The following is a 22,704-nucleotide window of genomic DNA, read 5'->3' as shown; positions in this document are numbered from 1 at the left end:
GCACACAACAAAAAGCTTTTCACTGTATCTCAGTACACATGACAATAATAAACTAAACTAGTCCGTAATAATTCAAACCAACATTAGGTTTGGGTTTATATTGTAATATGTACTGAGATACAGTACAAAGTTTTGTTTTGCATGCTACCCATACTAATCATAACTGCAATCTTGCCAAATTTAAGTACAATCTGTAGCGTGAAGGAAAAGATAGTGCAGAATATAGTTCTTAGCATTGTAGCGCACCAGTTCCATAGACAATGTCCAATGTCTGCAATGGGGCAAAGGCGAATCGGACAGTTCCCTAGCTTATGGAAGGACCGACGGAAGCTCTATAATAGGCGCTATTCAATTAGATCTTAAATTTAACCTATATTCTGACTCGCGTTTCCCATTATTCGTCCAATAATGGCAGTATCATCGGCATTTAATACAATAATTGGGGTAGAGTAGAGTAGTGAACTGAGTACGCAGCCTTGAGATGCTCCTGTGGTGATGGATATTAAGGAGAAGGTGTTGTTACCAATTTGTACATGTGGTCTGCCAATAATCAGAGACCCATTTCTGTGAGTATGATGCTAGGAGAGGATGATGGTGTTGAACACCGAGCTGTAGTCGATGAACAACAGCCTGACATATGTGTTCTAGTTGTCCGTGGTCCAAAGCAGATTGGAGAGCCAGTGAGATCACATCCACAGTTGATTAGTTGTGGCAATCAACAATTGTAATGGGTTGACATCCTTACTAACACAGTTGGTAGGAATCATAAGCAATCTCTCAAAACACTTCATTACCACAGACGTTAGTGCCACAAGTAAGTCGTCATTGAGGCGTGTTGCGTGATCAAAGTCCATAGTAAATCTTTGCTGAGGTAGAATTGTGCTTAGATTTGTATAGGTCATTCAAGAGTATGACAGATGATGCAAAGAACTGTTCATGAACTGTAGGTCACTATTCTCAGACTCTGGCACCTCCTTCTCAATGATAGCAGCAGAATTAAAGTGTAGCCTGGGTGGTTTGGGTCCTGACCTGAAACCATGCTTATCCATGTTCTCCAGAGATGCTGCCTGTTGCTGAGGTTAATCCAGCACATTGTGTCTTTTTTTGTAAACTAGCATCTACAGTTCCCAAAGATACAACATGACTTCATAACTCTTATACTCAATGCCTCGACTGATGAAGGCAAGCATGCCATATGGCTTCTTCACCAGTCTATATACTTCTGTTGCAACTTTCAGGGAGCTATGGACCTGGACTGCAAGATCCTCTGCACATCAACATTATTAAGGATCTCCCGATGGTTGGCTATGATGAATATCCCACGTCGCCTAGGATGTGCATACCATGAGTCCATTGAATCAATTATTCCATTGAATCATTCCTCAACGCTATGATTGCTGCTAGATAAAAACTAATCATTGTACAATCCCTTCCAAGAGGAATTCCTTGTATGGTTAAGTCCTGGCTAACTTGGCAGGCAGTGACTAGTGGGGTACAGCAAGGCTCGGTGCTGGGACCGCAGCTATTTACAGTATACATCAATGATTTAGATGAAGGGATTCAAAGTAACATTTGCAAATTTGCAGATGACACAAAGCTGGGTGGCAGTGTGAACTGTGAGGAGGATAAATATGAGAATGCAGTGACTTGGACAGGTTGGGTGAGTGGGCAAATGCATGGGAGATGTATTTTAACGTGGATAAATGTGAGGTTATCCACTTTGGTAGCAAAAACAGGAAGGCAGATTACTATCTAAATGGTGTCAAGTTGGCAAAAGGGGAAGTACAACAGGATCTGAGGGGTCCTTGTTCATCAAGTCAATGAAAGTAAGCATGCAGGTACAGCAGGCAGTGAAGAAAGTGAATGGCATGTTGTCCTTTATAACGAGGAGTTGAGTATAGGAGCAAAGAGTTGTCTAGGGCCCTAGTGAGACCACACCTGGAGTATTGTGTGCAGTTTTGGTCCCCTAATTTGAGGAAGGACATTCTTGCTATTGAGGGAGTGCAGCGTAGGTTTACAAGGTTAATTCCCGGGATGGCGGGACAGTCAAATGTTGAGAGAATGGAGCGGCTGGGCTTGTATACTCTGGAGTTTAGAGGGATGGGAGGGGATATTATTGAAACATATAAGATTATTAAGGGTTTGGACACACTAGAGGCAGGAAACATGTTCCTGATGTTGGGGGATTCCAGAACCAGGGGCCACAGTTTAAGAATAAGGTGTAAGCCATTTAGAACGGAGATGAAACACTTTTTCTCACAGAAAGTTGTGAGTCTGTGGAATTATCTGTCTCAGAGGACGGTGGAGGCCGGTTCTCTGGATACTTTCAAGAGAGAGCTAGATAGGGCTCTTAAAGATAGCGGAGTTAGAGGATATGGGGAGAAGGCAGGAACGGGGTACTGATTAGCGATGATCAGCCATGATCACATTGAATGGCGGTGCTGGCTCAAAGGGCCGAATGGCCTACTCCTGCACCTATTGTCTAATGGATCTTCTTGATCAATGACATGGGAGATCAAACAGTATACTTGCATTGTGACTTCCAGTTAGAGCTTTATCCATCATGGCTTTGTTATCTTAAAATGCAACTCTTTCCTCCTGATATGACAGGTGTCTAACTACTGGGCATCTAATCTCATGCTAGAAATGCCTGAAAATGCACAGAGAAAATATGCGCTTTTGATGCCATCCATTGAGGTATGCATACCATATAGAGTAATTTTTGTGTAGACACAAGGAACTGGAAATGCTAGAATCTTGCATAGGACACGAAGTACAAAGTAACTCAACATGTCAGGCGGCATCTCTGGAAGAAATGGATTGGGGACAATTTGGGTCAGGTTTCTTCTTCAGTCTGAACCGTCACCTCTCCATGTCTTCCAGAGATGCCAACCGATCCACTGAGTTATTCCAACAATTGGAGGTCTTTTTGTGCATTTGTCGACTGATGGATAAAAGCTACTCATGGATGTCTGTAAACATGGAACGGACCTCAGACCACTTCACAGCCAAGGAAATCCTATGGTCCCTGCTGTGACATTAGGAAGAGTTGTCATCACATGCGATCTCTCTTTTCAGCCAAATGATTGAACAGATAGTAGTCTAAGTGATTGGGGCTGGATTGCCTGATCCCACAGCATGGCTGGAATAGGCAAAAAGGAACGCTTTAAAACAAACACAGAATATAAAATTCTCTAGAATCAGTTTATTTTCCTCATGTTCTTTGCCTACCTGCTGGAGATGTGGTGACTAATGTTCACAAGTTATCCTTCAGTCTTAACAAATTACTTGCTATCACACGTCAGCCAGCTTTTGCTTTCACATATTGTAACTTCTGTTTCATGATTACATTCACTGTTTGAAACTGGGACTCGAAAGATTTTATAATTGAAAACAGGCCCAATCTGACACAAGGAAAGACAAAGCATAGAATAGGAAATACAGATGGGATGGTGATCTACAAATAAATTACGTATTAGAAAACCATTAGCTGTATTAATACGTCACAATGATAAATGATCCCTCTCCCCATTATAATTCCAAGTCAACCTCCTCCTCCTGCCTAATAATACACCTCCTCCTCCTCCTCTCCTATATTGTAAACTTGAGTCAAACCTACTCTTCCACTGTTATCACTATTATTCCCAGTTTGCCTCTTGGTTATAAACTCGGGTCCAAATTTGTTTTCTATTGTTATAAACATGGGTTCAACCTTTCCCAAAATATAAACAATGATCTGTTGTCAATTTGTAGGCAATCAGCAAAAGGGGACAAATGTTCAATACATATTTTGAATCGTCCTTTACTGAAATGAATCACAAAAATCCTGCAATACCATCAACAATAAAAAGACTAATTTAGATAAAATAGTTTTGGGTTTCAGCCCCAGGATCCATGGGAATAGTTTTCGATTCAGAATAAAAAAGTGCGAGTGTGAGTGTGTATGTGTGAGTGATACAGCTTTAGACAAGGGAGTAGTGCTGAAATATGAGCAGCACAAAAAACAAGACCTCACAGGACGAACTGAGGATAAAGAGGGGAAAATCACATTTCTGGGAGGGGGGAAGAGAGGGGAAAACATGTGGGCAAATTAAAAAACAACAAGACAATGGAAATTCAACAGTCCTAACACTGACTGGGATAATGCGAGCATGAAGGGTATGGAAAGAGCAGAATTTTGAAAAACAATTCTCCTTAATACATTTAAAATCAGCATGAATCAATCCAATGGGTGAGGGAAGCAACACTACTTAGTTTTGGAAGGTAACATGGGCATGTGAAAAACATAGCACAGATCAATCATATTTGATGGATTGATCATGATTCAGTTGGATTTATCAGTGTCAAGGGTAAAAAAACACATACAGACCAAGAGTAAAAACTATAAATTTGTATTGGCCCAATTTTATTCAGCTAACTATCCATGATAGAAGGAGATCTCCCAATTCTAGTATCCACAAATGTTGAGGAACGCATAGGACTAAGGGAGGCTTATGACGGATATTGAGAGGGCAACATGTCATACAGCAGACAAAACCGTTCACCCAACTCATCCATGGTACCAAAGATACCATGGTATCTAAGTTAGTCTCATTTGCCCATGTTTGACCCAAATCCCTCAAAACCTTTCCGATCTATGTACGTGTCCTAATGTTTTTAAATGTTGTTATTGTACCTGCCTCAACAACTTCCTCTGGCAGCTCGTTCCATATATGTAACACCCTCTGTCTGACAAGGTTTACCTGTGGATTCCTATTAAATGACTTCCCTCTCATCTTAAACTTTTCCAGTTCTTGATTCCCCTAACCTCAGTAAACAATATCTGTGTGCATTCAATCTATCTATGTCCCTCATGATTTTGTACACCTCTGTAAGATCATCACTCAGTCTCCTAAACTCCAAGTGAATAAAGTCCTAGTCTGCCCAACCTCTCCCTATTACTCAGTCACTTGAGTCCTGGCAACATCCTCCTCAATAGTTTCTGCACTTTTTCCAGCTTAATGGCACATTTCCTGCAGCAGGGTAACCAAAACAGAACACAATACTCCAAGTGTGGTCTTACCAATGTCCAATGAAACATAAATCTCTAACTTACATTCTCAATCCCGACTGGTGAAAGCCAGCCTTCCAAAAGCCTTCTTCACAATCCTGCCTATTTTTGACGCCACTTTCAGGGAACTATATACTTAAACTCCTAGGTCCCTCTGTTCTCCAACACTCTCTGTGGAAGTCCTACCCTAGTTTGACTTCCCACATTGCAACACCTCATACTTATCAGAATTAAACTCCATTTGTCATTCCACAGCCCACTTGGCCAATAACAAAATCCTGCTGTAATTCTCCACTGTCTACAATATCACCCATTTTATTGTCAGCAAACTTACTGACCACACTTTGTACATTTTTATCCAAATTATTTGATAATGATATTAACAGCTTACCATGTGGTTCCTCATCAAAAGGTCTTGCTGGTCCATATGGATTATTTCTGCTGCCCTTCCCTTATCGCCGTTGGCTATATCTTTGAAAAACTCAAATTTGGGAGACATGGTTTCCCCACGCACAAAACCGGGCTGACAAACTCTAATCAATCCGTCGTTCCAAATGAATGTATACATTATCCCTCAGAATACCATAGATGCTAGACTTACTGGTCTATAGTTCAGTTTTTTCTTTGCAGACTTTCTTAAATAAAGGCACATTAGCCAATCTCTGGTCTTCCGGACCCTCACCAATAATTAATGATGATGTATATATCTCAGCCAAGGCTCCTCCTCTACCGTAATGCCAACTATCCACAGGCCAACCGCATGAATTTTCCCGAGTTTCCTGGTCTTCCATGTTTCTCTCCATGGTTAAAAAAAGACAAATATTCATTTTGGAACACCCATCCCCCGCAGATCCACTTATTTATGTCCACTGTGGTCTTTGAGGGGCCCTAATCTCCTGTTCCTCTTTTCACTTTAATATACCTATAAAATCTTATTGGATTCTGCTTAATCCTCTGCCAGACCCATCTCATGCCACCTTTTTGCCTCCTGATTTCCTTCAGTAGACTCCTTCATCCTCTGTATTCCTCCAAGAATTTGCTAGATCTCATCTGCCTGTACTTGACCTACGCCTCTTTTTTTCCCCCCTGTTCAGACCTCCATATCTCTGGTCAACTGTAGTTCCCATAGAGAATCTAGAAGAGAAAAGATACAACAATGGAATTTAAAGGGACATTAGGAGACTAATGAGATCAGATGCAAATACAATGACAGGTAAAATAAAAAGAAAACTGAAGGTGCTCTGGAGGATTATAAAGGGAAGGCTGTGTGTTATTACAAAAGCAACTGCATGACCGAGTAGGGGGTAACGTGTGTAAGGTTCTGAATGAATCGGCTGCATCTGTCTTCACTAAAAAAAATGTGATGAGTGTAATTGAATTTGAGGAAGAATGTGCCACAACAGAAATGATAAACAATCCAAGTATCTTCAGGAGTAAATTAATTACCAGCTACAGATAAAATGTAGTCAGGACTGTGAAAAGCAGCAAGATAGGAAATAGCATGCTTGCCAATGCTGTCTACAACTGGAAGACTGCTGACGTGGTGTTGTTATGTAAAGAGGGAGCCACAGAGGTACACCTAGAGCTGTAGTTCAGTATCAACAATCCTGTTTTAATTCTGACCTCTGGTGCTATTCTCCCTTTGCACATTCTCCCTGTGACCACGTGGGTTTCCCCCAGGTACTCCAACTATAACCCAAAGAGATGCCAGTGGAAGAGTAACAGGCCGCAGTAGTCATAGAAACATAGAAAATAGGTGGAGTAGGCCATTCAATATGATCATGGCTGATCATCCAAAATCAGTACCCCGTTCCTGCTTTCTCCCATATTCCATGATTCCGTTAGCCGTAAGAACTATACCTAACTCTCTTGAAAACATCCAGTGAATTGGCCTCCACTGCCTTCTACGGCAGATAATTCCACAGATTCACAACTCTCTGGGTGAAAAAGTTTTTCCTCATCTCAGTCCTAAATGGCGTACCCCTTATTCTTAAACTGTGACCCCTTGTTCTTCTCCGTGGATTGTCACCTTGTCATGGTGGAGAAGCTTGTGTGGTCCTGAGAGCGATGCCGTCTGGAGTTATGTTCCTGGTGGGACCACCCATGGCAGTAAGGTCGAGGGGGAGGACAAAGAGCAATCCAACCAAGATCTCAATGGTGGAACAGGCGGAGGATGATGGCTGACCTTAATTAAGTGTCACAACGGCTGGGAAGGTGGATGAAGGTTGGAGCAGAAAAGGGTCTCCGGTTGTCTTGGACTCCATGCCACTGGATCCTGACCCAGATCTGTCAAGGACCGTGTGGTGGCTGTGTGCACCAGTCGCCCCACGTTAAACAAAGTCACGCACTGGCGTCCTCCAACCCTGGAGACACCCATGGTCAGCCATGACCGAAGGGGGTCTAAGAATAAGAATGACCCCTGGTTCTGGGTTCCCCAACATCGGGAACATGTTTCCTGCATCTAGCCTGTCCAATCCCTTAAGAATTTTATATGTTTCTATAAGATTCCCTCTCATCCTTCTAAATTCCAGTGAAGGTAAAGGGTAGATTCTGGATGGAGTTGATGAGAATTGTATTTTTCATTCATTCAAGGGATGGGGGCTTTGCAGGCTGAGCTGGCATTTAATTGCCTATTCACAAATACCCTTATAGTGGTGAAGCCGGTGCTCAGCTGCAGTCCTTGAGGTGTGGGTATACCCATAATGTTGTTAGGTTGGGGTTTCCAGGATTTTAACCCAACAGTGAAGTAACAGCAATATATTTCTAAGTCAGGATGATGGTGGTCCTTATGGTTTTCGGTGAAAGAAATGGGATCACTGTAGGATTATGTGGGCAGGTACTGCAGTTGGGGCATCATAGGTCGGCATGGGCAGGTTGGGCCGAAGCTCTATCTGTGCTCTATGACTCGGTGACTATAACAGCACAAACCAGCATTGAAAGAAGGCACAGATTAATTAACGGCAGTCAGCATGGTTTGTCTTTTTTTACAGGAACAGTGGGATTGGGCTCAAGACAGTGAATATTTTTGAGGAGATATTGATTGTGAAAGTGAAATTTCTTCATCAACCTGAGACATTCTCACATATGGCAGATTGATGAAGAAAGCAAACCCTGAGATCCAAGGGGAAAATCGCAAATTGTATTGAAATAGCTCAATAGCAGAAAGCCATAGATATTGGTTTATGGAAATTTCAGTTGCTAAGGCTGCATTTCCAGTGCTTTCCACGGGCTTATTATTGGGCCCCTTGCTATTCATGGAATGAACTATATTTAATCGCCATCTCTTTGCAAAATGAAAAAACAGAACCTTTATCTTGGCTAGAGTTCCTCATTGAATGCAAGTTTCTGTTTACGAACTGTTCTTGGAACAGTAATCCCAAACTTCTTCACAAATTTACTGGCCCTCTAATCACTGTTTAATTCATCCCATGCTGACCTCCATCCAAAAGGAGATTATTTTGTTTTGCATTTGCCCTGGATGTGTCCATCTAATTGTACAAAGCTATTATTGGTTTAAATCATTCATGCCCTGAGTGTAGCAGCAGCACTGACCCATGTGGCTCTTCACAACGTTGTGATATGAAGAACATGATTCTGATTGTTTGTGGCCACTGGAATAGAAAGAAACCAGTCAATTGAGTTTGTTGTTCCATTCAGTTAAATCATTGCTGATCTGTCTCTTAGCTCCTTATAACCAATCCTATTCAATCCTATGACAAAACCATATCGAGCTCAGTTTTGATATTTTCAATCAACTCAGCGCCTCAATCGTTTGGGAGGAAGTTTTTTTCGTGTGAACATGTATCAAATAGTCTGACTATGACTTTGTTCAGGAACCTCACTGCTTCTCTCCCTCTACCTACCAATCCTTTCAATCATCATCTGCGTATTCCTCAATAACAGTAGATTTCAACCATCCCTTAAGCAGAAAACATTTCTAGAACAGTAAATAGTATCAGTTGAGAGTAAAATAAAACATTTTGCAAAATGCGAGAGAAACATATTGCAATTGTGTCACAGTATAGCACCTTGTTAGAGACTCAGGGTGCAGCTGAAGGGTGGCTGAAACACTCTGATTCACTGTCCTGTCCACTCCATCACACTAACCTATTCTGCAGAAGCATTTCTGCACCAAAGGACCAATTACTTCATTCGTTTATTCTTGGAATGCTATATTTTTTGGAATATTCTGTGCTCAGCACATTTCCCCAATCCATTTTTGATAATTGTTGCTTCACAAGCGGACACAGAAATGCTTCATTGGAAAATTCACAGGAGGTATTTTGGATAGAGAAACCATGATACACTTTTCAATCCTCAAAGAGATCTTGGGCGAAAGGGCACATACACTATGAGAAACATTACACACTCAAATCCACTCAACTGTAAATCTACTGTCAAACCAGGACACCCATGCTCATTTGGAGTATCCCCATTTCTTTTAAGTACTATCTATGGTTCAAAACACATTTGCCAGGCGTTTACAGAAATGTACAGAACCACAGGGTTTTCCATTTGCCACCCACATCACTTCACACTGAGGAGCATAATCAGGATGTTCCACTCCAGACCCATTTACCTTCCCCATCATTGTCTATCGCCAAGCTGCCTGAACAATCACATCTTTACAGAATGGATGCTCCTGATATATTTTCTGCTATCCCTTCTAAATGATGACAGCTCTGAATAAGTCACTTTGACGACTTCAGGGAGGCAGCTCAAGACCTGTTGAGGAATGAGCACAGGAAGGGGCTCAGACTGTTGTACAAACTGCCCAAGGGGATCACTGAGATCCATGCAGTCAAATATTTGTATTCAATCTGCTCATTCAATATTAACTATTCGGTCTTCTAATATTCAGGGAGCTTCCTCCCCACTGCCCTTTCTTGTCTTTATATACCCAAGAATCCCTTGCTTGTGACTTTCATAAGGCGGGGAAAAGTCATGATATTAAAAGAATAGGGGTTGTTTGAATTTCGACAACCCTGCAGCTGGGTAGTTTGATCTTCCTTCCTTGCAGAAAAAAAACCCCCTTCATATACAGTAAATGGTTCTAAATCCAAATGCAATAGTCCACTCTAAAAACAACAGTGCCTCTGCAGTCTCTCGGACAGACATCTGCCTCCAGTGCAGTCAGTCAGGACCTGTAGTTGAGATGGAAGTGTGAATGAGTTCACCCACTGCTTTCGCCTGGTCCTGAGGTGGCGACTGTTCTCCGTTCTGTCCCTTGGAGGTTGTCTCTGGTGAGATACTGTGCAGCCCTTCCAGCAGCGTGCAACCCGGATGGTTCTTTTTGAAGTGCTGATTTAAAATGGCCTGGAATGGGAAGCTCTTGCCACACACGTGGCAGTGGAAGGGCTTATTCCCAGTGTGCTTGCGTATGTGATATTCCAGCTGGTCCTTGCGGGTGTACTTTTTCCCACAGATCCGGCACACAAACGGCGTTATGCCCATGTGCAAGCGCATGTGACGGTCTAGGCTTCCCTTCTGGTTGAAAGATTTGCCACAGTACAGGCACGTCAGACGAGGATTGTAACGGTACCAGCGTTCGGCCACTTCTTGGTCCCGGAGGTATTCTTCATAACCAGTGGTGCCAAAAAGTGGGACGTCGCCAGTCTAGAAGAGAGCACAATGTCAACTCAGAAGATTCAAAGTAAGCAGGAAATATGAAGAAAGGGTTAATCAAATAGTCCAGAGGTTGGCCACCTTTACGATACTGATTTTTATAACCTTGACCTTACATTTCATTCACACAATGTTGCAAAGCTGCGCCTTTCATTCGTTTGATCTTCCACAATCAACGTTTTCTACATTACAATTATGACTGTGACTATACTCTTCCGACACAATCATAGTTACAATGGAGAAAATGCAGTCAAGAAGGGATACCCAATTAGCAGAGGGCAGTATAGCAGTAGAGTTGCTGCCTTACAGCGCCACAGACCCGGATACGATCCTGTAGACGGGTGCCGTATGTATGGAGTTGTACGTTTTCCCTGTGACTGCCTGGGTTTCCGCCAGGTGTTCCGTTTTCTTCCCACACTCCAAAGATGTACAGTGCATTCAGAAAGTATTCAGACCCCTACACTTTTTCCGCATTTAGTTATGTTACAGCCTTATTCTAAAATTGAATAAATTCTTTTTTTTTTAATCATCAATCTACTCAAAATATTTTATAATAAAAAAGCAAAAACAGGTGTTTAGAAATTTTTGCAAAGTAATTAAAAAGAAATAACTGAAAAATATCACAATAGACAGTAGGTGCAGGAGTAGGCCATTCAATGTGATCATGGCTGATCATCCCCAATCAGTACCCCATTCCTGCCTTTTCCCCATATCCCCCGACTCCGATATTTTTAAGAGCCCTATCTAGCTCTCTCTTGAAAGCATCCAGAGAACCTGCCTCCACCGCCCTCTGAGGCAGAGAATTCCACAGACTCACCACTCTCTGTGAGAAAAAGTGTTTCCTCATCTCCGTTCTAAATGGCTTACTCCTTATTCTTAAACTGTGGCCCCTGGTTCTGGACTCCCCCAACATCGGGAACATGTTTCCTGCCACTAGCGTGTCCAAGCCCTTAACAATCTTACATTTACATAAGTATTTTACAATCTTCCATTTACATCACATTTACATATGTATTCAGACCCTTTACTCAGTACTTTGTTGAGGCATTTTTGGCAGCGATTACAGCCTCAAGTTTTCTTGGGTATGACGCTACAAGCTTGGCACACCTGTATTTGGGTAACTTCTCCCATTTTTCACTGCAGATCCTCTCAAGCTCTGTCAAGTTGGATGGGGAGAGTCGATGCACAGCTATTTTCAGGTCCCTCCAGAGATGTTCGATTGGGTTTAAGTCCAGGCTCTGGCTGGGCCACTCAAGGACATTCACAGACTTGTTACAAAGCCACTCCTGCGTTGTCTTGGCTGTGTGCTTAGGGTCGTTGTCCTGTTGGAAGGTGAACCTCTGCCCAGTCTGAGGCCTTGAACGCTCTGGAGCAGGTTTCTATCAAGGATCTCTCTGTACTTTGCTCCGCTCATCTTTCCCTTGATCCTGACTAGTCTCCCAGTTCCTGCCGCTGAAAAACATCCCCACAGCATGATGCTGCCACCACCATGCTTCACCGTAGCTATGGTATTGGCCAGGTGATGAGTGGTGCCTGGTTTTCTCCAGACGCGACGCTTGGCATTCAGGCCAAAGAGTTCAATCTTGGTTTCATCAGACCAGAGAACCTTGTTCAGGTGCCTTTGGCAAAACTCCAAGCGGGCCATCATGTGCCTTTTACTGAGGAGTGGCTTCCTTCTGGCCACTCTACCATAAAGGTCTGTTTGGTGGAGTGCTGCAGATATAGTTGTCCTTCTGGAACGTTCTCCCAACTCCACAAAAAAGCTCTGGAGCTCTGTCAGAGTGATCATCGGGTTCTTGGTCACCTCCCTGACCAAGGCCCTTCTCCCGATTGCTCAGTTTGGCCGGGTGGCCAGCTCTTTGAAGAGTCCTGGTGGTTCCAAAGTTCTTCCATTTATGAATGACGGAAGCCACTGTGCTTTTTGAGACCTGCAATGCTGCAGAAATTGTTTTATACCGTTCCCCAGATCTGTGTCTCGATACAATCCTGTCTCGGAGGTCTATGGACAATTCCTTTGTCTTCATAGCTTGGTTTTTGCTCTGACAGGGTGATAGATGGTATGCGCAGACTCAGTGGGCTGAAGGGTCTCTAAAGTTTAAAATAAAGTCTAAAGAAGACCAGATAATATGTGCCTTGATGCGATTGAGACATGTGCATGTTTGAGTTTCAAATAATTTTAATCTGCTAACAAGTTAGATCTGAAAAGCATATCTTACTTTCTAGGAAAGTGTTTTGAAATATTGCATACCTAGTAGAATTGAGTGATAGAAAACTGTTGATAGAAACTTTGAGAAATTGTAGTGATTAATGAAAAGGAAACACTAAAAATAGAGGATGAAGTCCAATAATATTTTGTTTTGGAAATGAACCAGGCAATGCAGAATATCTGGCAGTAATGGAGAAACTAATAAATGAGATCTGAAAGTTGGAGTTGGAAGAGATACTCGGGATATAGTTAAAGTCTGCTCAGTCCACATTACACCTTTAGGAACTCCAGTTCCTCTGCATAAAGTCTACAAGAAGTCCAGATACGACCTTGGTAAGGCCATCAAAAAGGTCAAAAGGGATTCCGCTCCAAACTTGAGGATGAGACAGATGTTCGGCAGCTGTGGCGGGGCCTGAATGCAATCACCTCCTACAAGGCGAAATCAGGAGGCAGCTCGAATGTCGGCGAAACATCACTCCCTGATGAGCTCAATGCGTTTTATGCACGCTTTGATAGGGAGAACACCGATGAGCCCCCATTCGCTGTGATGGTATTTCAGTCTCAGTCACAGAGGCCGACGTCAGGAAATCCTTCAGAAGGGTGAACCCTCGAAAAGCACCTGGATCTGATGGTATACCTGGTTGTGTTCTAAAAACCTGTGCGGACCAACTGGCTGGAGTTTTTATGGACATTTTCAACCTCTCACTTCTGAGGTTCCCACCTGCTTCAAAAGGGCATCAATTATACCAGTGCCCAAGAAAAGTAAGGTGACGTGCCTCAATGTCTATCGACCTGTGGCACTAACGCCAGTGGTGATGAAGTGTTTTGAAAGGTTGATCATGGCGCAAATCAACTCCTACCTCGACAAAAACCTGGACCCACTGCAGTTCGCTTACCGCCACAACAGATCAACGGTGGACGCGATCTCGCTGGCTCTCCACTCCGCTCTGGACCACTTGGACAACAAAAACTCATAGGTCAGACTGTTATTCATTGATTACAGCTCGGCATTTAATACAATCATCCCCTCCAAGCTGGTTACCAAACTCGCAGAACTGGGTCACTTTATACTCACTTTATACTCATGACTGCGTAGCCGGTCATAGTGTGAACTCCATCATCAAGTTTGCTGACGACACCACTGTTGTGGGACGTATCACTGATGGGGATGAGTCAGAGTATAGAAGAGAGATCGAGCAATTGTCCATATGGTGCCAGCACAATAACCTGGCCCTCAACACCAGCAAAACCAAGGAACTGATTGTGGACTTTGGAAGGAGTTTGATGGGGACCCACAGTCCCGTTTATATCGACGGGTCGATGGTTGAAAGGGTCAAGAGCTTCAAATTCCCGGGCGTGCACATCTCTGAAGATCTTTCCTGATCTGAGAACATTGATGCAATTATTAAGAAAGCACATCAGCGCCTCTACTTCCTGAGAAGATTACGGAGAGTCGGTTTGTCAAGGAGGACTCTCTCTAACTTCTACAGGTGCACAGTAGCGAGCATGCTGACCGGTTGCATCGTGGCTTGGTTCGGCAACTTGAGCGCCCTGGAGAGGAAAAGACTACAAAAAGTAGTAAACACTGCCCAGTCCATCATCGGCTCTGACCTCCCTTCCATCGAGGGGATCTATCGCAGTCGCTGCCTCAAAAAGGCTGGCAGTATCATCAAGGACCCACACCATCCAAGTAACACACTCATCTCCCTGCTGCCTTCAGGTAGAAGGTACAGGAGCCTGAAGATTGCAACAACCAGGTTCAGGAATAGCTACTTCCCCACAGCCATCAGGCTATTAAACTTGGCTCGGACAAAACTCTGAACATTAATAGCCCATTATCTGTTATTTGCACTTTATCAGTATATATATTCATATGTGTATATATTTATATAACGGTATATGGACACACTGATCTGTTTTGTAGCCAATGCCTACTATATTCTGTTGTGCTGAAGCAAAGCAAGAATTTCATTGTCCTATCAGGGACACATAACAATAAACTCACTTGAACATGATGCATTGTGCTTACTTTAAGTTCATGCTCAAATTACTGTCCACAATAAGCCTGTAACACCCAATATTCTAAATCAAATCCACAGGAAGCTGGAGGAACAACACTGCAAACTGGAGGAACAACTCCTCGTCCCATTCCCAATCTGACATTTCTGTCCTGGGATTCCCCCATTGCCAGAGTGAGGTCACTCGTAAACTGGGGGAACAATATTCCGCTTGGGTAGCTCACAACCTAACGGTATGAACAATAAATTCTCCAATTTTACGTAAATACAAAACCTGCCCCCTCTCCCTTCTTTCCCCAACACCCTCCTCCCCTGTGCCCCACCTGGACTCGTACCTATTTCTCCCCTCCCCCTAATTTCCTTACTCTAGCATCACAATTTGCAACTCTTCAATCCTTTACTCACTCCTTTTGTCTTTTCATCTTTGGGTTAGTCCCCCAGTTTTGGTGCTGTGAACTTGGCTGCTACTTTCTCCTGAACTGTTTCAAACAATTCCAAAATCATATCAGGGTTTTCAGAGAAGTGTCCACAATCAGTCTGATCCCTTTACCTTTCCTGGTGGTCTCCCAGCTACTTTCTGCCTGTATCTTAGGTATCATCATCTCGCTAGGACCCCTATCCATGATGCTCTGTATCCTGGATGATCCTGAATGAGTTAAGTTACAGCTCTAGTTCCTATGTATGGTCTGTCAGCAGCTGCAGTTGTGCACTTTCCACAGGTGTTGTTACTGGAGGATTCGCTGCCTACAGGAGCACACTGCTGCTATCCTAACTGTATTAAAACCAAAGGGACAAGTTAAAAAGACCTTACCTTATCTTATCTTATCGACACCCTCTGCTCAGCCTCCTCACTGAAACCTCTTAAATCCAAGCCTCTGCACTTATCCTCAATCACAGCCCTTTACCTCAGGCACAGCCACTCTGCTGGTGCCTGCATTGCTTTTAAACTCACTAGGGTACCAGGTACTCAAACCTCCTGCACCACTCCTTTCAGCAACTAAATGTGCACAAACATTTTAACAATAATGGCAATAAAAGTGCCCTGGTGTGTCATTACACAGAAACCAGAGCAAATCATATCAATCAAGGTTTTCTGAATGGCAGCAAAGATTGCACCAATGGAGCACTTCAAATGCTTTCGCTGAGAAATGCAAGTTTTGCTGTGAAATTAATTTAAATTCAATATTTTTTTAATTTAAGTTTCTAGCAGTCCATGGCTTTGAAGACACCCGAGGGGTATAATTAGTGAGTAGAGGTATATTGTATCATTATTAAGTGACATCTGTTGGTCTGGCAAAACTGATAATACGACGAGGTCCTGGAACCAAGGTTGCCAGAATAATTGGTGGTGAACCTGTACTGTACACCCTCGAACTTTATTTCTGAAAGTATGGTAGCCAGAACACGTCAATGCTTCAGGTGTGGTACAACCAAAGCACTGTACAGCTGTGCGTGACCTTTAGTCTTTTTTATTCTGATTTTCTGGAACTTGATTGAGTCAGCTCCTTATTCTTTGCATTAATGTTATGTCCAGGACAGTGTAATGAACTCTTTATATGGCCAGTTGTAATTTTATGATGCACCATGCGCAGGAAGCATTCTCCATTTTTGAACTATTAATACAACTGGCATGGTTCAGCCTCTGCAACTCGCTCTGGTGCCTTATAATGCGTGTATTTGATCGTGAGGCTGACATAACAGTTACATTGTCTTAGCACATGGGATCCAGCACAGATCCCAATGATTCGTGGTTGAATTTCATTTAAATGCTGTCACTCAGCTAGGCAGCAGGAATATCAGGGCCCCAGCCCTTAATGGAACCTTCTCCATGAGGAGGCATTATTGCAGAAAGTGTTATAGTTGCCTCGTGTGAGACAGCAACCGGACAAAGGATGGAACATGCCCCTAGGTTTACATTCTACGTGCTTGAAATCCTTGTGGTTTGTTATGGGACCAGTAGGGAAGGATTAGGTGGCTAGGAGGTCTTCAAGAACCAAAGTTAGGAGAGGTTAGCATGAATTGGTAACAGAGACATCATCCAGAAATGACAACACATTGCAATATAGGACAGGAAAAAGTACCAATTCCTGCCCCAGATGTGTCGTAGTGAAGCTTTTGACACCAACCAGCTCCTCAACTGTCCAGCTTTTAGTACCAATCGACAAGTCAAGACAGATATAAATGCCAGTAGTGGAGTAATAACAAAATGTTTATTCTGCACCTTTCTGGTGGTGGACGTGGAGGAATTGCATACTGGACCTCTTGTGGTCAGCACCCAGTTATGCTGGATGGGGATGTCCTGATGTTCACCGGGCTAATCCGTGTTTCACAGAGGAATCCAGCAATTCCCAATGATAAATATGTACCTTAACTTAACACAGTTTAACCCTGTCATTCATTCATCCGTTAACAATTGCTCAATCTGCATTCACTTCTTTCTTGGCAATCTCTCAGAATTGTAGATGACTCGATTGCGCCCTGCTTCGGTGAGTCTGATTTAGATAAAGTGGGAACAGGAAACTTTCACAGACGGGGCAGGAGGTGACTGATGGGCAGTTTATGAGTTAGTACCCTCTTCCAACAATTTACACTGGTTTTCAGGGTGCTCTCTGCATGTACATTGTTAACTTTCCCCCAAGTGAACCATGTAAAGTATAACTAGGCATCTTTTATTTTTTTTATTTCATCACTGCAAGACACCTACAAACCCCACTTTTAACCCAAGCAAAGACAGGAGAAGCAATATTGTTCATTATACCCAATGCAATCCATATATTCGTTCCAGATTGAAGATTGCATTTGTTCTCTAGGTGAGGTCTTCTGCTCTTGACTGTCTAAAATGTCTTCCTTCTTCCTGAAAAGTGGCTTACACTCTGCCATACTTGATGGAATGCTCACACATGCATTTTTTCCATTTGCTACGTGTCTGCTCTCGCTGGACTAACAGACTAGATAATATGAGACACTCAACCAGATACACAGCGGCATGCAGTAAAACATGACATGGATCAGGTCAACTAATACTGACTGATCTACACCTTTCACCAGAGAGAACAGTGACAGAGTTCCCCTGATCCTTTCCTTTCCCCCCAACAGCCTCTGCATCCTCCATATCATCCTTTGCCATTCTTACTAGCTCCAATGTGATCCCAGTCACATCTTCCCCTCTCCTCCTTTCTACTTTCCCTAATATTTCTTTTTGACTGTCTGGTCAGTTAATGATTCCCCACCCACCCCTCCCCGTCCCTCGGGATCTAAAAAGCCCTTGTAAGTAAGGCTTGTGGTTCATCTTCTGCTCTTCCAACCCAGTCCAGTGCAATCATGCTCCCAATGTGGCCATTTCTACATTGGGGAAACCAAGCATAGACTAGGTAACTGCTTAGTGGAACACCTGGTTGCAAGTCCTTTTAACTCTCCCACACCGGCCTTATATTCCACATGAGTAACTCTTAGCTCTATGATGTAAACATGGAACTTTCCAATTTCAGGCAAGCCACACCCCCAGTGCTCTCCTCCCACACCACTTGCCTGTCCACCTAGTTTTCCTCTCACTTTGTTCATTTTCCCCTCTCCTACCTAGTTCATCTGACCATCATTCCACCCATCCTCCATCTGGTTCTACTTATACTTACCAGCCTCTGTTTCCCTTCCCCTCTGCCTTTATACCACTGTATACTGGAACCTTATTTTCTTCACTCTCGGTCCTGATGGAAAGTCTCCACAGATGCTGCTCGACCCGAATTCTCCTTATGTTTCTTTGTTCCATGGCAATTCTTGTCCGACAAATCTGACTGAATGTTTTGAAGAGGTAACAATGTGATAAGCATTGTACAGTAGTTGCGGTTTACATGAACTTCAGAAAGGTCTTTGACAAGGTCTTACGTGGGTGACTAGTGCAAAAGATTAGGTCCCATGGAAAATAAGACAAATTGGTAAATTGGAAACAAAATTGGCTAGGCAATAGGAGACAGATGGTGAAGGTAGAGGGTTATTTATGTGACTGGATGCTTGTAAGCAGTGGTGTCTCACAGGGATGTAAAGAGAGATCTGGCAATGCATGCTCAAAATGGCAACGTGGGGTAAAGGACGATGTGTACATCAGAATGTAATCCTAATATCACACAGAGCATACCTGCTTAGTTCACTAGAACAATATGGGCGTTGCATCCCGCAAGAGTTTCAATGCAAATTAAACTGTCTCTTCAATATCACCACATTCCATCAATGCTACAAGTTGTTGAGCAGCCAACCACCATACCACAATCTTTTGCTGAACTCCCTCACAATTTCCAACCATGCCACCTTCATCTCAGTATTTGGCTTCCTTCTCACCATTCTGGGGGGAAGAATATCTGCCTAAGCTCCTCAACACATCCAGGGAAGTGCCTCTACTGAAGTAGGCTACAGCCGTTGCATCTCTTGACTTAACTGCAGGACTATTCTTTCTTTGACAGCAAACACGAGTTCCTTTGACTTGCTTCATTACGTTATGCCTTGACATACAGATAGCTGAGGTGTTTGTCCAATAAACCCCAGCCCATCATTTCAGTGTGTCAACAGCCGAACAATGGAGCATATTCCTCAGAAAGGTATGCAAGCAATTGATTCATTCAAATGTAAATTAAACAAATTTTATTTAGAAAAATAATACTTTGGGATAAATATGCAAGAGATGGCACGTGGAAATGATTGGGAGGAATGACTGACAGTGATTCTCAAAGCCTTTGAGCTCTAGTTCCAATTAGATGGGCCATAGTTTTTCTTCATTTAACAGATCCTACCCAAAACACACCACATAACTGTTGTATATTTTGAGATGGCCAGTAACCAACTCACGAACAGAACAACGTGATATGTATATCAACAGAATCCACATCATATCCCTGTAGGTGCACCACAGAAAGATTGGGATGCATCGCAGCAGTTTGGCAACTCCTGAGTCCAAGACCGCAAGAAGTTACAGAGTTGTGGGCACAAGCCAGTTCATCACCCACACCTGCTACACAAACCCCCTCCCCATATTGACTCCAATACAATACATACTGCAGCTTTCCACATTTCAATCTCAAGGATTGTCCTATATTTGGGAAAGACCTAGAAACAAGATTTTAGTCTGAAATAAGAACTGAAATTAGAGCAGGTTAATAATATCATGAATGATATAACTGCCCTACTGGCACTGATGGAATTACCTGTGAATTGGACTGCTTCTGCTCATCGATTTTGCCTGGGGACTCGCTCCTTGCTCTGTGACGCTCCGACACGGTGCAAACTACGCTGCCCGATGGGCTGAACCTGTTCAGCAAGCACAGCAATGATGCACAGTTTAGTCAGCGCCAGTATAGGGGAATGTTACAAATGGACAGGACATTGACACAAAACACCGACACACTTAACAAACCAGCACGAGAACATTCTGAAATGAGGAATTGTGACCTATGGGAAAAAAAAAATTAAAAGGCAATATTCCATTCAATCTCCATCATAAAGTCTGCTCCCAAGCTACTGACTCCAACTCTTGCACGAGGCCCATATCTAAACCTGGACCAGACTACTTGCAATCACAGTGTCATATTGTAACCAATGATAAACTTCAGAATACACAGCCATACCTTCACTCGGACCAACTATCTCCACCAGTGTTACGACTTGCATCTCTGCCAGTTTTATCACTTTCCTGTTGAATCTGCCATCTATTAAAATAATATCAAAACTGTTCTCCTGGTTTCCCTCATCCTATTTTGTAAACTTGAAGTCCCCCTAAACCCTTCTTCTAGTCACACAAATCATACCACACAGTTCACGTATCATTCATGTTTCCTGAAGGAGTACATTTAGACTTTCAAAATAAGGTACAATAATGAATGAATGAATATGAATATAATATCAATACAAGAAGTTATTAAACAAGATTCATCCACACACCATTGGGAGTGGGGAGAGTATACTGGTATAGATTATGGATTAGTTAATGGAGAGTGGGAATCAATTCGGGAGACTCTTCTATGACAAGTACTGTGCTGCAGGGATTGGTGATGGGACCCTGTTGTTCATCAACTTTAACAAAGCTTTGGATAAGGAGATGCTTAATATGCTGATGAAACAAAAGGTACAAGTGTGGATGTAATGGGATATAGGGCAGCTTCAGGGTGATACAAATAGAGTAAGTGAATGAGAAAAGGCAAGGCAGTTGGTAAACAATGAGGAAAATGTGATCTTATACATTGTTTTTCCCACAAAGGAGAATAGCAGCGATTGATAAATTAAAAAAGAAAGCTGCATTTGCTGGAAATAATCTAAAGTCAAGACTAAGACACCTGAAACAGAAGGCCAGGCAACATCTATAGAAAGCGAAACAAAGCTAATGTTCCATCTACTATTCTTTAATCAGAGTGAAGCAGTTAGAAAGATATATATTTTAAGTTGTAGAGGACAGGTGAATAGTACAGAGGAAATATCTCTAATAGAATGAATTATCGGGCAACTTCTTCTTTTCGTGTCCAAATGTTACAAATGTTAGCCTCGCTGTCATCGTCCGTCCTGAAAAGGACGCAAGCTGAACCGTCCTCTCACCACCCTCTCACCTGTGGTCCGGACCTCCCATCTACCTCATTGGAGACCTTTGAACTATCTTTAATCGGACTTTATTGGACTTTATCTTGCATTAAACATTATACCCTTTATCTTGTATCTGTACACTGCACACAGATTGATTGACTGGACAACAGGCAACAAAAAGCTTTTCACTGTATCTCTGTACATGTAACAGTAATAAACTAAACTTTTCCTGCTAAGCTGTAATTCCTTTTGCAAATCATACAGATGGCTCTGAAATAATCATGGCAAGAATTGGATATAATGTGAGTGAAGCATTAGGGAGCACTATTTACATTATATGGAGCCAAATTGGTTATAACACTATTTTAACCATGAATAAAAGAAACACATAAAAGTTACTTTGGAAATTGACAAGCAGAAAATAAGCTGTCTTAAATATAAACAGTTTTGTGTGGGCGGGTGGGGAATCCGTCTCTCTGTAGCCTCCCTGCAGTAATCGGACACCATCATCTCTAAAGAACACAGCTGTTATTTTCACCGTCAGCAATCGCTTGTACAGACACTTGTGCAATTATACACGATTAAACAAAGTAACATCTATCCTTTAGTATTTTTAGTTTGCAGTAACAAGAATATATTTATTGTTATTGAAAATATGAAAAATTTGTATTTGAAAATCCTGCAGTTCTAACAAGTTGAAACTCTCTAGCCCTTAACCCACATTTCCCCATTGACACAATTTCCATTATAACACAATCAGGTCTTTGAGGAACGCAACTATCACGTTTTGCTAGAAGTAGTTGTATCAATTTTTAAAGCGCTAGTATTATCTGTCAAACTTCATAGTTTTCAATTCAGTCTCCTAAGCAACCACAGATATCTAAATTCTCATACATTTGTCACTTTGATTGAAAACATTCTCAACAAAACTTAAAATCACTGTTAAACTCAATGTAAGTTTCAATACTGTTATAGTCACAATAAACGCCCCTGAACAAGATTATGAATGAATGATTTCTATCAAAATGCACACTACAACTAGGCTTTTCCATGTGTAGGAAGGAACTGCAGGTGCTGGTTTACACCGAAGATAGACACAAAATGCTGGAGCAACTGAAGAGAAGGAATCTCTGGAGAGAAGGAATGAGTGATGTTTCGGGTCGAGACTCAACTTCCGGCTGAGAGTAAGGGGAGATGTTGAACAGCTGCGGCTCGCCTGCAGTCCGTCTGTTTTTACTTTTTTTGTT

The 22,704-nt window shown here is 42.5% G+C and overlaps 1 protein-coding gene across 4 annotated transcripts in view; it reads right to left on the bottom strand.

The window, feature by feature from the left end:
* Positions 1–8,034: 8,034 nt before the first annotated feature.
* zbtb37 (zinc finger and BTB domain containing 37) overlaps positions 8,035–22,704 on the bottom strand; it is a 37,584-nt gene continuing 22,914 nt past the window's right edge. For 2 of the 4 annotated variants that reach the window (XM_033028331.1, XM_033028332.1), the window contains 2 exons: positions 20,092–20,194; positions 8,035–10,666 (listed from right to left, as the gene is read on the bottom strand). In XM_033028331.1, the coding sequence (XP_032884222.1) occupies positions 10,184–10,666; positions 20,092–20,194 (586 nt within the window). In that variant the 3' untranslated portion in view covers positions 8,035–10,183. Of the gene's footprint in view, positions 10,667–17,579; positions 18,691–20,091; positions 20,195–22,704 lie in introns of those variants that run through there. The other 2 variants (XR_004413275.1, XM_033028333.1) reach the window with 2 other exon arrangements.

The sequence above is a fragment of the Amblyraja radiata genome, chromosome 10, assembly GCF_010909765.2.
Source record: "Amblyraja radiata isolate CabotCenter1 chromosome 10, sAmbRad1.1.pri, whole genome shotgun sequence".
NCBI lineage: Eukaryota > Metazoa > Chordata > Chondrichthyes > Rajiformes > Rajidae > Amblyraja > Amblyraja radiata.
This window is presented reverse-complemented; position numbering and strand designations above follow the sequence as displayed.